The following is an 18,439-nucleotide window of genomic DNA, read 5'->3' on the forward strand; positions in this document are numbered from 1 at the left end:
GAGGTTTTAAAAAAAGCAGATGTTTAAAATGTGTAAAAGAGGTTTTAAAAAAGCACAGATGTTTAAAATGTGTAAAAAGGTTTTAAAAAAGCACAGATGTTTAAAATGTGTAAAACAAGATGTTTAAAAAAAGCACAGATGTTTAAAATGTGTAAAAAATAGGTTTTAAAAAGCACAAATGTTTAAAATGTGTACAAAAGAGGTTTTAAAAAGGCAGATGTTTAAAATGTATAAAACAAGATGTTTAAAAAAAGCAGAGATGTTTAAAATGTTTAAAAAAGAGGTTTTAAAAAGGCAGATGTTTAAAATGTGTACAAAAGAGGTTTTAAAAAAACAGATGTTTAAAATGTGTAAAAAAAAAAAGAGGTTTTAAAAAAGCACAGATGTTTTAAATGTGTAAAAGAAAAAAAAATGTGTACAACAACCATTTTTTTAAATACTAATGGAACATTAAGTATAGCAACAACAAAAATTGTGAGGGGGGGCGCTGTTGTTTATTTGCTCTCTGAGGGCGGGGGGGCTGACTCTCCCACACTTTGAAAACCCCTGTTCTACTGCATCATATGGACCAAGGAACACACTATTTCATCTCTACTGTGTGCTTTACGGTATGTGGCTGAGATGACAATAAAGCTCTATTTCACTTGACTTGCTTCAAGTAAATTATATCGTCGAGGAAAAGATTCATAAATCAGCAGGAAATACAAAATCAGGTTGTGAGATGAAATGTATTATTTCATAACGAGACATAAATACAATAGTGTTATCTTGTAAGCCAGCATGAGCTCCTCAGTGTTGAACATTAATATAATTTCTCTTTCAAGGACACACACATTACAGATCACATTATTAAATATTCTCTCTCTCTCTCTCTCTCTCTCTCTCTCATATATTCATACATTCAGATTCATTTGTCTCAAGCAAGCATCACACACAGTCTAATCTACAAACGTCACACAGAGATGATGGACAATGACACATCAGACACACAAAAAAAGCTCAGTTTTGATTAACAAAGTCAGCACAGGACCAGACAGCAGGTCGGCTCGGTAACGGCCGGGTTGTATGTTTCTACATTGCACACGACTGAAGCTGCTGTTGCGCTTAGAAGCTCTTGCAGTTATTTCTGCTCGCGTCTCCAGATGATCACCATGCCCGTGGCGTCGGAGGAGGCCAGCAGGCTCTCGTCGCAGTTGAAGCTGACGTCGAGCACGGGGCCGCTGTGGCCCTGCAGCTTGTTTACGATGGCCTTAGTGTTGCGCTCCACGTCAAAGAAGTAAACGCACGCGTCCTCGCTCCCGGTCACTGTGAGGGGAAGAGCATTGTAAACGTCTTGTGCACAGAATGTAATGTAGATCGTCGTTTGAGATTCGGGTTAAATCTAAAATCATTCAGCCGGGACTTGTTTGGGGAGTAAAGATTTGCTTCTTTCGCCACAAGTAATGGAAGTCTGTCTCAACAGGACCACCCTCAACTATTCTACACTCACTGGCCACTTTATTACGACCACCTGCTGTTTGATGCGGTTCTCTAATCAGCTGATCACTTCTCATCTCATCTCATTATCTGTAGCCGCTTTATCCTTCTACAGGGTCGCAGGCAAGCTGGAGCCTATCCCAGCTGACTACGGGCGAAAGGCGGGGTACACCCTGGACAAGTCGCCAGGTCATCACAGGGCTGACACATAGACACACAACCATTCACACTCACATTCACACCTACGCTCAATTTAGAGTCACCAGTTAACCTAACCTGCATGTCTTTGGACTGTGGGGGAAACCGGAGCACCCGGAGGAAACCCACGCGGACACGGGGAGAACATGCAAACTCCACACAGAAAGGCCCTCGCCGGCCACTGGGCTCGAACCCGGACCTTCTTGCTGTGAGGCGACAGCGCTAACCACTACACCACCGTGCCGCCCGTTCACAGATCAGAACGAGAAAAATTGTGATCTCCGACTTTCTTTCATTGTGGCATGGGTGTTGGTTTGAGCCAGATGGACTGCTGGTTTGAGGATTTCAGAAACTGATACTGATCTCCTGGGGTTTTCACACACACACACACACACACACACACACACACACACACACACACACACACACACACACCAGTCTTTATACACAAAATGGTATGAAAAAAACATTGACCGAGAGGCAATTCTGTGGGTGGAAACAAACTCCTTGTTGATAAGGGAAGTCCGAGAAAAATGGCCAGATTTGAGGTGGTTCGAGCTTTTTTTTTTTGCCAAGAAGGAAGGATACAGTAACTCATTTAATCACTCTTTACAACTGTGGTGAGCAGAAAAGCATCTCAGCATAAAACAGAACACCACACTGGGTTCCACTCCTGCGGCCAAGAATAGGAGTCTTAGAATCAAGTTCGTATTCAAGTGGCCAGCGAGTGTATTACTAAGGCAGCCATTTTGTACAATCACTCACTTTTTTTTCCCCCTCCTTAGTGCACTTTCTATACAAGCATGTGGTGACGCACTCGACAGTCCTCATAATCCAAACTCGGTCCCAGAATATGATTTATACCCGCTTTTATTATTATTTTAATAAAACATTACAAAATATGGTTTAGGCAGCACAGTGGTGTAGTGGTTAGCGCTGTCGCCTCACAGCAAGAAGGTCCGGGTTCGAGCCCCGGGGCCGGCGAGGGCCTTTCTGTGTGGAGTTTGCATGTTCTCCCCGTGTCCGCGTGGGTTTCCTCCGGGTGCTCCGGTTTCCCCCACAGTCCAAAGACATGCAGGTTAGGTTAACTGGTGACTCTAAATTGAGCGTAGGTGTGAGTGTGAATGGTTGTCTGTGTCTATGTGTCAGCCCTGTGATGACCTGGCGACTTGTCCAGGGTGTACCCCGCCTTTCGCCCGTAGTCAGCTGGGATAGGCTCCAGCTCGCCTGCGACCCTGTAGAACAGGATAAAGCGGCTACAGATAATGAGATGAGATGAGAACAACATAGGGCCAAATTACTCAATTCTGATTGGTCAATCAAGGAGAGCTTTTTTCCTTAATACGGGGCCGTATTTCTGAAATGCTATTGGCTAGTTTGTTGCTTGGTTACAGTTACAAAAAATTAGCAAATTTTGTCAACAAAATGGCTGACTCTGCTGACTCAGCAATGCCGCATTTCGCTATATTTGACGAAGAAATGATAAACCAATTGAAAACTGCAAGCGAAAATGAAAAAAGTACAAACCTTTGGTTTTCCGTGTTTAAGAAATGGGCTGCAGAAAGACAAATAAACGACTCTCTAGTGGCGTATGAATGCTGGGAGTTAAACAAGGTACTATCGCAGTTTTATGCAGAAGTGAGGAAAGAAAATGGGGAAAACTACGAACCAGACTCTCAAAGTAACGCAGGCAGCATTGGATCGGCATCTGAGACGAGAGAAATATCCGGGATCAATCCTGAAAGATGGCTTTTCAAGAATCACGAAAAGTCCTCGAGGGAAAAGCGAGAGATTTGCGAAAACAAGGAATCGGTAAAAAGCCAAACAAGTCCAAAAGCCTGACGAAACAAGAAGAAGATATTCTGTGGAAATGCGGTCAACTTAGAAGCCATAATCCACGTTCACTGTCCAGTACAATGTGGTTTTTGCTGACACAACATTTTGGCTTAAGAGGAAGGCAAGAACATCACGACATGATCGTTGAACGTTTTGAAGTTCAACAAGATGACAACGGAATTGAGTAGCTACGTCACGTTTGCCGAGGGTCTCACTAAGACACGACAAGGCGGTCTTCGCGTAAAAACAAGACAAGTTACGCCACAAATGTTCGCTACTGGCGACGAAAATCGATACCCAGTGAAATTGTTCAAGAAATACCTTGAGAAACGCCCTAAAAAAATGGCTAACCAAGGTCCGTTGTACCTACTGTATCCGTGATTGACAAACCCACATCTAGTACGCCGTACAAGAACACACCAATGGGCAAAAATACAATCAATCAATCAATGGTATTATGAAGAGAATGAAGGAAAACTCACCATTAGTTGACCCGTGTCCTGACAAGAAATTAACTAACCACAGTGCTAGAAAAACCGTCGTCAAGAAGCTTAAAAGTAGCGGAGTACCGAAATGTGAAATAAAAACATCGCACCACAGAACAAGGCCTCGATGACTATGACTCCAGCGACAAGAACAGCAGGCCATTTCAAATATCCTCGATCTCTCGAGGGCTTCTCCAAGAAGAGCTCTGTCAAATCTCCAGCCGAACACGTTTACAGCTACGACGCCAGGACCCGACATCCTGTACAACTTCAACAGCTGCAGTGTGATCTTCAGTGCCACTGGGAATAACTCATCTCAGTCTACTCAGTCTGCAGTTTGTCAACAGTCAAGCGAGCCAAAGAACTACAAGAGTCTTAGACTCGGATTCTGAGTAGGAAAAGAACTCTTTTCCGTGTGATTAATTCGTCTTGAAGAAGTCCGAATGTTTTCAGTCGAAAGCCTACATGAGTTCAATAGTTTTGATCGTTTTCCAGCCAGTTAAATTTATAACGATGAATGGTATTTGTAATTCCCTACGGAAGCCGAGAGAGGCCCTTCATATAATCCTTTTTTTTTTATTCACCTTGTTATCCCGAGATAACGACATAATTAATTCAGGATCTCGAGAAAACACAACTAATTCGAGATCTCAAGAAAACAAAATTATTTAATGATCTCGAGTAAACAGCTGAGAAATGGTTCATTCAGGTGCGCCAAGAGACTTGTGATATGCTGACTTTGGGGCTATTTCTCATTCTGTATAGACGCAACTTTGGTCATTAGAATGTCTGGAATAATCGATCACCTAATAAGGCAATATTTTGATCAGGGGTTGACACAGGGAGCGATTGCATTAAGTCTTTTAATAAGGGATAATTTCAAAATTAGTCTGCGGGACCTCCGCAGAAGACTGGCCCGCCAATTTCTAAGTCTCCGTTGTCTGACCCACAGGGGGCGCAGCTCTGCTAGAAATCTCAGCTGTTTTCTCGAGATCACGGAATAATTGTCTTGTTTTCTCGAGATCACGGAATAATTGTCTTGTTTTCTCGAGATCACGGAATAATTGTCTTGTTTTCTCGAGATCACGGAATAATTGTCTTGTTTTCTCGAGATCTCGAATTAGTTGTGTTGTTTTCTCGAGATCCTGAATTAATTATGTCGTTATCTCGGGATAACAAGGTGAATAAAAAAAAAAAAAAAAAGATTATATGAAGGGCGGCATGGTGGTGTAGTGGTTAGCGCTGTCGCCTCACAGCAAGAAGGTCCTGGGTTCGAGCCCCGTGGCCGGCGAGGGCCTTTCTGTGTGGAGTTTGCATGTTCTCCCCGTGTCCGCGTGGGTTTCCTCCGGGTGCTCCGGTTTCCCCCACAGTCCAAAGACATGCAGGTTAGGCTACCTGGTGACTCTAAATTGAGCGTAGGTGTGAATGTGAGTGTGAATGGTTGTCTGTGTCTATGTGTCAGCCCTGTGATGACCTGGCGACTTGTCCAGGGTGTACCCCGCCTTTCACCCGTAGTCAGCTGGGATAGGCTCCAGCTTGCCTGCGACCCTGTAGAACAGGATAAAGCGGCTAGAGATAATGAGATGAGATGAGATTATATGAAGGGCCTCTCTCGGGTTCCGTAAATTCCTTTTCGATCAAGTGCAGAGTTTTCTTGCATTTAGCAATCAGCTTCTGTAAAGAAGTTCCAATAAAATTTCGTCAACCACTTTCAAAATCCTCATGTCATGTCACCGTGATGATGAAAGACGATTTAGAAACTGATTCAAACGTGCAAGATAGTCTTGTGCCCTGATTGGTTCAGTTATAATACATAGGGCCAAATTACTCAATTCTGATTGGTCAATCAAGGAGGGCATTTTTTTCCTTAACACGGGGCCGTATTTCTGAAATGCTCTTGGCTGGTTCGTTGGAATGGGTAAAAAGCCAAACAAGTCCGAAAGCCTGACGAAACAAGAAGATATGCTGTGGAAACGCGGTCCTCGTGTCGTGTCAGAATTGAGTAATTTGGCCCCATGTATTATAAACAAGTAATCGTACGGTTCCTCGTAAAATTAAGGATCAATTTCACTCGTGATTTCAAAGTTTTGAAATTGCCCGAGTCGAATTTTCAAAACTTCGAAAATCACTCGTGAAATTAATCCTTAATTTTACAAGGAATCATACGATTACCTATACTAATAATTAGTGCTGTCAAGCGATTAAAATATTTAATCGCGATTAATGCCGCGACTGTCATAGTTAACTCGCGATTAATCGCAATTTAATCGCACATTTTTGTCACATGAAAAACCATTGTAATTCTCTTATCAGCATAAAAAAGTGAATGGGCTTGCTCACCGTTCGAACTACGGGGGTACACGGGGGATCCGAGATCCCCTGAAACAGACATGAGATCCCTTGAAAACATGATTTGGGAAATATTGGGGGGTCTCTAAAATATTGGCAAAATGATGTTTATTGACATAGCAATCGTGTGTAACGGGAAGCATTTGCATATCCGAAGTGAGCGCGCGATGGAGATCCGCGCTCTGAGACAAGCGCAAGCACCCCCCCCAGGGAAAAAAAAAAAAAAAGGGACCCCCCGAAAATATCGGCATAGTTCGAACACTGGTTGTACCAATGTTTTGTTTTGTTTTTTTTTATTGCAGAGCATAACACGTCTTGTCTCACAGCCACTGCAAAGTGGGGCTGGAGCCGCCGATGGAAAAACGAAACCTAAGCCGAGCACCGTGGCTCTTCGGGGGAGGGCAGAGGACTCTGGCTGTGCGGGGCGTGGCATCATGTCATAGAGCGTTAATCTCGCGATAAAAAAATTATCGCCGTTAAAATTGAGTCAAGTTAACGCGTTAATAACGCGACATTTTTGACAGCACTACTAATAATACAAAGCACGGATCTTTTATTCACGGATATGTGATTATTTCCCGTGAACTACTTGCATCAATAGTAAATTAATAAAGTAAAACGTATAAATGCAGGCAAGATATTTTAATTATGAACTTCGCCAGTCCAAACAGTTAATTGTTTTCGACTTTTTTTTTAACCGTATCTGTAATATACCGAAACGTCCGTGACCGATCCGTAAATTATTAGCATCCGTATTAAATCCGTAACCACTCTGCATTTTGTAACCTTTTTTAAAAATTATATTTCCGTAATCCGTGACCTATCTGTATTTTATCAACCACCGGAGTGCGTGTGGGTTGTTTTGGAGTCCGAGCTGTACAGTATGACCCGGAATAACGTGCTACGACTTGGAAAAAAACTTCGATGCGTTTATTTCCCCGAGTGTCAGGACTGAGCGATATTATAGTTGTGGCGTTTCTGGAACTAAATTCAGGCGTCATTAGTTATAGGTGTTGTGGGACCGCGTCCTTAAGGAAACGCGTGTTTTGACGGAGGTGTAGGTGTTTGTACGGTAACGCTTACCGACGCAGGCCCCCTGCCTGAAGGACATGAGTGGACAGAAGATGCTGTGGAGATGCTGTGAGCCATGCTGGATGGGGAAACTCCTCTTCAGCTGCAGCGTGCCTTCATTATCCACAACCCTGTGTAACCAGAACCACATTCATCATCTCAGCAAACATTAACGTGTACGATTTTCTTTCTGTTGATGGACTTGGAGGAAAAAAAAAAAAAAAGATTATTTTATTCCTGAGTCATATGCGTGTGTGTGTTCTGACCTGTAGAGCAGCAGCTTGTTGACGCAGGCGTTGATGAGCAGAGACGGGTCCCGAGCCTCTCTGCTGATCCACGAGCGAGCCGAGATGCTGGAGATGGGGCTTCCTTCATTCACTACCAACCTCTTCGCTTTAGTCAGCTTCCCTGTGCAACAACACGAGTTCAACACACACAACTCATTTTATATAACGTTATCAGACATGTCCTGTTTTACACCAAGCTCTCTGAACCACTTCTTACGTTTCTACACTTTACTCCCATGTTGTAATCAAATTCATCTACATGAACATTTCTCCTGGGCTGCACAGATGCACCATGTACCCACATAGCACTTAGATTATACTGTACATTAAAAGAGAACTGAAGGTAAATTTATCATCATCAAAATTCTATTTCTCTCATTTTATTAAATATCGGAATGCATTTTTGATCGCTATTTTGTCGCTGCTATTGAGGTTTTTCACCCACGTGACCAAGTCATGTGAGGCTGCCATTTTGGACGTCACGGCTCGAATCAGTTTGAATGCGAGGAAGGCGACAAACGAAAAACATAAAAGAAAAAGGAGCGAGATGCAGAAAACACCTTCACTATCCAGCGACGTAGGGCATTTACAGGGCGAGCAGAGGGAGAGGTATTTGCAAAAATTGAGGTTAGCAGGCTTAGAGAACGACGTTTACCTGCTTCCACCAGGATTGTTCACTGACGTACGGAAGTACACGAAGCCCTCGTCTTTACCTGACTTCGGCCCACATGATCTGTATACCTATGTCGTTAAAAACCCATCGCCATACACAGGTATTGATCTGAAAGCGTATAAGAGTTTGGATGCCTACAAATATTTTGTGTCAGGCTGGGTAACATGCCTACATCAGTTGGCCGTCCCTGGAGCCGGTGGTCGCCATCTTATTACAGCTCACATTTTCACATTTCACATTGTTCACATTTTCATTTACTTTCGGTCCTCAGGATAAACAAAATGTTATTAAATGTCATTGAAATAACTTCTTAGTCTGTTGAGACATGGCCCGTTATAAATTTGCTGTTACCAGGCAATGACCAAGAACTGTATTATTAGGGTCGGTGTCTGCGTTGTAGCAGTGTACTAGCAGCTAGCTGTTAGCACTAGCTAATGTCAACAACATACTAGCTAGTATGTTACTGTAGCAATGTTTACGTTCAGTCATTTGGATGACTGTTAAAACCTTTCAGTCTCAAGTTTTTCCTTTACTGGATTTACTAGTTTACTGTAATTATGATCCGGCAGCTATTTACACCGGATCCAGTGTAAATAGCTGCCGGAGCGCGCGCCGGCTTGCTCCCCCTCAAATTAAGCAGCGCGCTCCGGCTTGCTCCCAGAGCACTCCGGGAGCAAGCCGGAGCGCGCTGCTTAATTTGAGAGGGAGCAAGCCAGAGCGCGCTCCGGAACCTTAGCCAGCGCACTCCGGGAGCAAGCCGGAGCGCGCTGCTTAATTTGAGGGGGAGCAAGCCGGAGCGCGCTGCTTAATTTGAGGGGGAGCAAGCCGGAGCGCGCTGCTTAATTTGAGAGGGAGCAAGCCAGAGCGCACTCTGGAACCTTAGCCGGAGCACTCCGGGAGCAAGCCGGAGCGCGCTGCTTAATTTGAGGGGGAGCACTGGATCCGGTGTAAATAGCTGCCGGATCATAATTACAGTAAACTAGTAAATACAGTAAAGGAAAAACTTGAGACTGAAAGGTTTTAACAGTCATCCAAATGACTGAACGTAAACATTGCTACAGTAACATACTAGCTAGTATGTTGTTGACATTATTGTATTGTATTGTTTATTTTTGAATAGGGACAGATACAAAGACATAGATATCTGGAACAGTTATCTGATGTATGCATCACAGTATTTGTAGCCAAAGCTAATTCACAACACTTGTCCCTAGTTGGGCTTTTAATTAAACAAAACAAAAAAAGAGAAAATGAATATTTAAAATCTATGAAAAAAAATATATATACATAAAAATAAAATAAAATAAGAAATGATCATAATAATAACAAAATTAAAAATAACAATAGCAATAGTAAAAATAAAAAGACAAATAAGCTAAGTATCTAAACTAGTGATTCAAACTAAATATGAGAGCAGGATTGCTGTTGAACTAGCCATTGTTTTGTTTGTTTTTTGAAAGAGAGAAGTGTAGCTATGGATTTTAAACTGTCTGGTAGAGAATTCCATAATTGTGTTCCTTTTATTGAAAAAGAGGTTTGTGCAAATGAAGTTCTACGGAATGGAACAGTGCAATTGCCTTTTGACATTGCTCGGGTGGTGGATCTAGTACCACTTTGAAGTCTTGTTATTGACTCACAGAGCAGTTGAGGAGCAGTATTATTGAGGCATTTAAAAACCAATTTAACTGTGTATAATGAAATAAAATTAGTAAAACTGAGAATCTTATATTTGTTTAAAATTTGGCAATGATGATGCCTTATTCTTTTCTTGTCTAAAACTTTGAGGGTTTGGTTATAGAGGCATTCTATGCATTTTATTGTTGTCTGGTGAGCCTGAGACCATGTGGTCAAACCGTAAGATATATGTGAGAAAATCATAGAATTCATAAAAACAAAGGCACAATTTAGAGTTAAGCAATTTCTTATCATCTTAAAACATCCTAGATTTGCCTTAATAGTCTTACACATTTTCTTTACATGACTTTTAAAGTTCAACTGATAATCCATGATTATACCCAGATATTTCACTTCGGGGACTTGCTCAATGGGCTCACCGTTAATTCTTATATCCAGGGTGTTTATTGGTTGTTTCTTTATAGAGAAACACACAGAATTTGTCTTTTTAATGTTTAAGGTTAAACAGGATGAAGCCAGCCAAAAAACTTGAGACTGAAAGGTTTTAACAGTCATCCAAATGACTGAACGTAAACATTGCTACAGTAACATACTAGCTAGTATGTTGTTGACATTAGCTAGCTTGACCTTCAAAATGGCGGACACCGGGGCGTCACGTGACCCTGTGACGTCAGGTGAAAATAGCAAGTTCTGAGTGTTTGAAATATGCTCTGTAATATATCAGTCCATATGTCAAAGCGATGGCCGTAAACGAGATTCGTTGAGACTTGTGCGAGACATCGTAGGACGGAAGTAAAACGTACAGCGGAAATCAAAGTGACCGACATCTGCTGACGTTGTCAAAAGACACACATGCCCTCTTTCGAATGCTGACGTAATCAAGCCGGAAGTTTTGTTTGTTTTGATAGCAATCAGGAAAGTTTGAAAAAAAGCAGGCGTCGTTTAAACTCGTTTTTGTGCAATACTTCGTTTGGAAAACAGTTTTCAAAAGGCGGCACTGACACCTGGCTGACGCTTGACGTTTCGAAGTCTCGCACAAGTCTCGTGAAGATCGCGCGGATAAGCGATGCCTGCCGTGGACCAAAAGAACTAAATTCAACACGGCTAAAAACCGAATAGGCCGATAAGTATAATATTTAACTGCAATTAGTTGCCAATACGAGTCACGATATAAGGTTACTAAAACCGAAAACGTCACTGAATAACACGTTAATTAAGAAATAAAGCAAGTTTAAAAATGACTTCAGTTCTCCTTTAACAGTGATCGTAAACGACGACATAAAAACATTTTCCCAATTAGCAATTAACTGTTTGTGTTGAGTTGGACACAGATTTATTCGTAAACTGTTCTTAGATATAAGATTTTTTTTTTTTTTTTGGGGGGGGGCTTTTTTCACCTTTATTGGATAGGACAGTGCATAGGAAATGAGCGGGAGAGAGATGGGGGAGGGATCGGGAAACAACCTCAGGTCAGAATCGAACCCGGGTCCCCGGATCCACGGCACGGCGCCCCATCCACCCGAGCCACGACGCCCCCGTAAACTGTTCTTAGGAGCATTGAAATAAAACGCTGCATTTGTGAAAATCCAGTTTAAAAAAAAAGCTCATATCCTATGCTTCACTCCTGAGTTTGTGCAAATTCACATATAAGGAGACTCTCTAATCTAAACAAACAGCTTCAAAATCATACCAGAACATCAAGGACGTAGTCGCTCATCTGGCCTGCCATCAGAACAACCGTGACGACCAAAACATCCAACAGAACTGAAATGTGACGATGTGATAGAGGACCAACCTCTACGACTAATTGCTTACAACAGGAAAATCAACAAAGGATTTCCTAAATTTTGTTCCCTGAGATAAGCTCGACCCAAAACATCGATCAGAACTGAATTTGCATGATAAATGAGAGAGGAGATACAATTCTAGTCAGAAGAAAATTCGTTAAGTTGACCTGAGTACTAATTTGTGAGCAAAAAGTTGACAATGCAATGACCGAGTGTTGTGCAGAAGGTCGAGTTCTTTCAAAGAAAACAATCCGAACTGAAATCCATTGAGAACTGAGGGAGGGAGGAGACACGATTTAACTGAAAATAAACAAAAGTTGTAAACACATTGTTTACAACAGGAAAATCAACAAAGAAAACGACAAAGTTTTGTCCCCCAAGGGACGATCAACTCAAAACATCGATCAGAACCGAATTCGCATGAGAAATGACAATTCTAGTCAGAAGAAAATGTGTTATGCCCCGGTCACAACCAGCCGTACGTGCTCCTATGGCCGGTCTACGTGCAAAAAAACGCAAGAAACGCACGGAGGGCGCGCGTGTGACGTGCTGATTTTCGAGCCGCAGACCGGCCGCAGAGGTTCTTTGTCATGTCAAACAAACTCTACAGGCGCTTACGTTTTTTTCAGGTTGCAAGACAAACTTACAGCCAACGTGCATCTTTCTCCATGAACCAAAAAAACCGCAGCGATTTGGGAAACGCCAAAAATCGCACAGCCAAGAAATCGTACGTCCGGTTGTGACCTAGGCTTTAAGTTGACCTAATTACTAACTTGTTAGCAAAAAATTGACAATGCAATGACCAAGTGTTGTGCAGAAGGTCGAGTTCTTTCAAATAAAACAATTCGAACTGAAATCCATTGAGAACTGAGGGAGGGAGGAGACACGATTTAACTGAAAATAAACAAAAGTTGTAAACAAACTGTTTACAACAGGAAAAAAAAAGGCCCAAGTTGTATTCCTCATGGGAAGATCGACCCAAAACATCAATCAGAACTGGAATTGGATGAGAAATCAGAGAGGAGATTAAAAAAAAAAAAAAGGAAAAAAAAAATTCTAGTGAGAGGCCTGGAAAATTTGTTAATTTGGCCTAATCAGTAACTCGTTAGCAAAAATTGACAAAACAATCATCAAGCTTTGTATGGAGTGATGAGTTATTTCAAACAAAACAATCGGAATGGAAGTCGGTGGAGAACTGACGGAGGAGATACGATTTAACTGAATTGTGGACGACGGACAGACGGACGGACGCCACGCCATGGTGACAGCTCAGGGGCGTTGTGGACAGATGAGCTAATAAACCTTTTGTGAAAACTGTTCAGTTCATATTAACGACTTGAAAGAAAGTGATCCAAAACAAATCCATAAATTAAGACCAAAAAAAAAGACTATTCAACTAGGACAAAAGTAAAAGCGCCCTATAAAAGGAGGACACGTTAGCGTGTGTCTACGGTAGCGGACACGCTGCAGTGGCCGAGCTGCACTACTGGAAGATTTAGATTTCGGCTAAATCGCATTCAGCTTCCTGCGAGCGTTGCCTTTTATGGAGTTTTGTGGGCGTGACTAAATGCAAATCAGCAGTGCCATGAACGCAGCTGTTTGGCATCAACATATAGACGTAAACGCAAAGTGAAACTCCGACAGGAATTTTTAAGTTCAGTTTGAACACAAACGAGGCGTGCTGTAAAGACAGACATCGGCTCGACGGTTTTTTTGCTTTCTGAGTGTTGATTTCGTCGTGTTTTCATTCTGCAGAGGAGTTACTGACCGTTCCCAAAGAGCTGAAACACCGTGGTCTCAGAAGATATCTGACCGTGAGCGGGTCTTCCGGCTGTTATTAAACCCTGAAATCTTGCTGTGTCATTGGTTGTTTCAAGGATTTATTCTCAGTCCAAACGTCGAAATCCAATCACAAACTGGTAGAGTTTGTCCTAGAGGACGTTATGAGGAACTTTCATTTTGTGTGAAAGAAATATAGCCTGTCAAAAAGGATTGGAGTCCTAAATCATTTCCTTCCGGTGACAACTCGGGAGTTATTACAGAGCTCTGCAGAGACTCGGCATCTTGTACAAGACAGTAGCAGTTCTACCGCACTGCAGAGAAATGACGCTCACAAATCGTTGCAAGGTCTGGAGGAAATGAATGAAGAAAAAATGCAAATATCCCCAGCAATATTTAGACATATTCATAAACGCTATTTATTAATACAAATATTGAATGTGTATGAGATTTTTTTTTTCTCCTGGCAAGAAATTAACAGCACAATGCTCAATCACATCCTCCAGCTTTCGCTTACTTCGATTTGGAGTCCTAAATCCTAGAGACACCATGTTCTGCACAGTTCGTTGTTTGTTTTTAGTTCAAAATCAATCGTCCCTCTTCATAACGCACAGGATTCTGCTTATCCGCTACTTATAGAGAGAAAACGTTTGGGTCTCGCTACCTGTGGCCATGTCAAAGAGGAAGGAGAATATGCTCCCTCGGTCATCGCCGGCCCACAGGATCCTCCCCGGGGCGTCGAAGGACAGCGAGAGCACACGGCCGGTCAGTTTACTCGAGCCTCCTTTGACTTTCTTTCCTGTAGAGATGTTCACCACCTGCAGCAGGTGCTTAGTGTTTCCCACCTGTACAAAAAACAGGAGTGGGTATATATTTTCACACACACACACACACACACACACACACACACACACACACACACACACACAGCTTTAACCACTTACATACAGTCATGTGATAAAGAAGGCATACCCGCTTTCGAATCTAGGATTTCAGTCATCAAAGCCTAAATAGTAATAATGTGGTCCTTACCAAATAAATAAACCCCAACAGATTTCAATTTGTAGTCGTTTTTACTCCCAAAACGTAAACCAACATTCAGAAACCCGGTGGGGAAAAATAAGTACACCCTTCCTACTTCTACAAGCATCAACTCTCTACCCCTTAAAGTAGTTGCTACAGCCACCCTTGTATATGTATATACTGTTCACCCTTAGAACATATTTACAAGAAAAAAAGTCTAAAGACAAGGTTTTGACAAGGCGTCATGTGTCGTCGTTACGGGATATGCGCGCACGGGGTCGTCGTTACGGGATATGCGCGCACGGGGTCGTCGTTACGGGATATGCGCGCACGGGGTCGTCGTTACGGGATATGCGCGCACGGGGTCGTCGTTACGGGATATGCGCGCACGGGGTCGTCGTTACGGGATATGCGCGCACGGGGTCGTCGTTACGGGATATGCGCGCACGGGGTCGTCGTTACGGGATATGCGCGCACGGGGTCGTCGTTACGGGATATGCGCGCACGGGGTCGTCGTTACGGGATATGCGCGCACGGGGTCGTCGTTACGGGATATGCGCGCACGGGGTCGTCGTTACGGGATATGCGCGCACGGGGTCGTCGTTACGGGATATGCGCGCACGGGGTCGTCGTTACGGGATATGCGCGCACGGGGTCGTCGTTACGGGATATGCGTGCACGGGGTCGTCATATGTCGTCGTTACGGGATATACACGGGGTCGTCATATGTCGTCGTTAAGGGATACACACGGGGTCGTCATATGTCGTCGTTAAGGGATATACACGGGGTCGTCATATGTCGTCGTTAAGGGATATACACGGGGTCGTCATATGTCGTCGTTAAGGGATATACACGGGGTCGTCATATGTCGTCGTTAAGGGATATACACGGGGTCGTCATATGTCGTCGTTAAGGGATATACACGGGGTCGTCATATGTCGTCGTTAAGGGATATACACGGGGTCGTCATATGTCGTCATTAAGGGGTATACACGGGGTCGTCATATGTCGTCATTAAGGGATATACACGGGGTCGTCATATGTCGTCATTAAGGGATATACACGGGGTCGTCATATGTCGCCGTTAAGGGATATACACGGGGTCGTCATATGTCGGCATTAAGGGATATACACGGGGTCGTCATATGTCGCCATTAAGGGATATACACGGGGTCGTCATATGTCGGCATTAAGGGATATACACGGGGTCGTCATATGTCGTCATTAAGGGGTATACACGGGGTCGTCATATGTCGTCATTAAGGGATATACACGGGGTCGTCATATGTCGTCATTAAGGGATATACACGGGGTCGTCATATGTCGTCATTAAGGGATATACACGGGGTCGTCATATGTCGTCATTAAGGGGTAAAGAGTTAAGAGAGTAATTAGCAGCCAGATCTTCCTAATGAAATGTACAAGATTATTTAATCATCAACAACTCTATAAAAGCAGAACTTTTAGCAGTGTGGTGATCTGGAACACTCTGGTATGTGTCCATGCCATGCCAAGACCAAAGATCATCAGCCATTACGTTTCTGCTGGTTCATTTGGGAAGGGTTATAAGGCCATCTCCAAAAAATTTCAAATTCACCCCGGGTCACAACCTACTTTCAGAAAAACACTCCCAATCTTCCCAATCCTGGCTAAGCCCCTGATCCACCGGGACAATGATCCCAAGCACAAGAACAAATGGACACCTGATTGGCTAAAGAAGGGGAAGAAAAAAATAAAATAAGCAAGGTGTTGGACTGGCCAAGTCAAAGTTCAGACCTCAACCCCATTGTGACGCTGTAGCAGGATCTTCAGAAAGCTGTGCAGAAAAGAATGCCCTCAGACATCAATGACTTGAAGCAACGTTTGAAAGAAGAGCGAGTCAAAAACTTCCCAAAGTGATGCGAGAGATGGATTAACTCCTACAGAAGATGTTTACTTGAAGTTATTGTTGCTAAGGTGGTTCTACAGGTTACTGAATTATAGTGTGTGACCTGCTGGCTTGAAAAAGCTGCTGTAAATCACAGAACTGAAGGAGAGTGTACTGTACTTTCTTTTTCCCCCCATGACTGTAAATTGTAGCAAGTGAAAAAAAACGAATAAAATCAATCATTCATTCATTTCTCTTCTAGCGGGATCTATACAGCCTGCATCTGAATCTCATCACGCACCACAGTGAGGTTGTTATTCATGGGCTGGAAAGTGCAGCAAAGCAGCTCGCTCGTTTCCGGGTCAACGACCTCGCGGATACATCGACCGTCTTCCGTGTTCCAGATACGCAGCGTGCCGTCCAGCGACGTGGACACGATGATGTCGTTGCTAAGCGACCAGGCAAAGTCAGTCACAGGACCTGCGTGCCCTCTCAGCGTCACCTTAACGGTCGGGGGAGGCGGGGACAGCGTCATGATTGACAAGGTCCCGTCTAAGGAGCAGCAAGCGAGGAGGTGCTTGTCGTCGTTGGCGAACTGCAAGCGAGGGACTGGGGAGGCAAAACGGGAGCAGGGATAAAAAGACATAAAATATAATCGAATATACAGCCACGCTGTGATGAATCGGGGGAAATAAAGTGTTATTTACCAGCTGAATCGACATGTTGGTCGAAGATGTGATGCATGCCAGCGAAGGCGTAATTCTCACTCAGAGTGGTGTCGCCTGCCATGGCACGACTCGCCTCCGCAACTGAGGTGGGCACCAGGCTGCCTGGAGGCCTGAACATACAAATACAAAAGGCGTGGACAATGTAATAAATTCCTATCGTGTATGTATTAGTGCTGAGCAATATGATGAGATTCGATTCAATTCAACTCAACTTTGTCATTATGCAAAGTTATACAGGATGACAAAACCCCAACAGGCTCCTTCTCCGGTGTGAGACAAAAATAGCCTCAATGAGGCTGGAGCTCATACCCACCACGGTTGCTGTGTGCGAGTTTGAAATCCGATCACTCCTGTAGCAGGAGTAGCCATTTTTGTCGAACTGCATATGACCCCTGTGTAGGCGCAACCACGGCAGGTGGCGCCACCTGGTGAACAGTTCTTGTTGGAATAGGTCTTTAGAGTCTTTTGGGGAGCTTCAGTGAAAACACCCCAAAGGTTTACAGTCCTCGAGTCTCACCATTGCTTGAGTTTTTAATCTTATGTTTATGGAATCAATTTTGTGCCAATATGTTCATACAATACTTTTGAAATATCAAACGAAAACGACAAATCAAAATACAAAAAAAGAACAAAAAGTCAATTTTTTTAGACTGGCAAACAAATTATTCATGTAATCGTGCAAAATATCAGTCTATTACTCTTCAGAAACCTTTTATTTTTGTTCCGCGTCTTTCTCAGTTTTGCTTGACGTAATTTATTTTGGTTGCGATTCCAGCTCTCGTTTGCGCTCCCTGACTTTTTGCTTGCAGTTTTGGCACAAACTTGACGTGTGGGTGGACTGTCCAGGAATGCATTCCCATTGGCTAACTTGTGTTTGGCTGACAGCTACGCTCAGCCATTCCCTACTCGGATTCTGGCGGACTGTTTGCCGAGTGACCGATCCATTGATGGTAAATAAGGATCGAGTGGACTTCAGTGGCGACGGTGATACTGAATTTACACTTTGCTGAATTAATTCAATATCATAGTCGCCACTGAAGTCCACTCCATCCTTGTTTACCGTCAATGGATCGGTCACTCATCAAACAGTCCGCCAGAATCCGAGTAGGGAATCGCTGAGCGTAGCTGTCAGTCAAACACAAGTTAGCCAATGGGAATGCATTCCCGGACAGCCCACCCACACGTCAAGTTTGTGCCAAAACTGCAAGCAAAAAGTCAGGGAGCGCAAACGAGAAAGCTGGAAT

General features: G+C 43.4%; 1 protein-coding gene across 3 annotated transcripts in view; it reads right to left on the minus strand.

Annotated features, from left to right (window-relative positions):
* Positions 1 to 709: 709 nt before the first annotated feature.
* The window catches only part of wdr13 (WD repeat domain 13), a 33,190-nt gene continuing 15,460 nt past the window's right edge, over positions 710 to 18,439 (minus strand). For all 3 annotated transcript variants that reach the window (XM_060932500.1, XM_060932501.1, XM_060932499.1), the window contains 6 exons: positions 17,175 to 17,305; positions 16,769 to 17,076; positions 14,241 to 14,421; positions 7,682 to 7,823; positions 7,428 to 7,546; positions 710 to 1,305 (listed from right to left, as the gene is read on the minus strand). In XM_060932500.1, the coding sequence (XP_060788483.1) occupies positions 1,121 to 1,305; positions 7,428 to 7,546; positions 7,682 to 7,823; positions 14,241 to 14,421; positions 16,769 to 17,076; positions 17,175 to 17,305 (1,066 nt within the window). In that variant the 3' untranslated portion in view covers positions 710 to 1,120. The remainder of the gene's footprint in view (positions 1,306 to 7,427; positions 7,547 to 7,681; positions 7,824 to 14,240; positions 14,422 to 16,768; positions 17,077 to 17,174; positions 17,306 to 18,439) is intronic.

Source organism: Neoarius graeffei, chromosome 10, assembly GCF_027579695.1.
Source record: "Neoarius graeffei isolate fNeoGra1 chromosome 10, fNeoGra1.pri, whole genome shotgun sequence".
Lineage (NCBI taxonomy): Eukaryota > Metazoa > Chordata > Actinopteri > Siluriformes > Ariidae > Neoarius > Neoarius graeffei.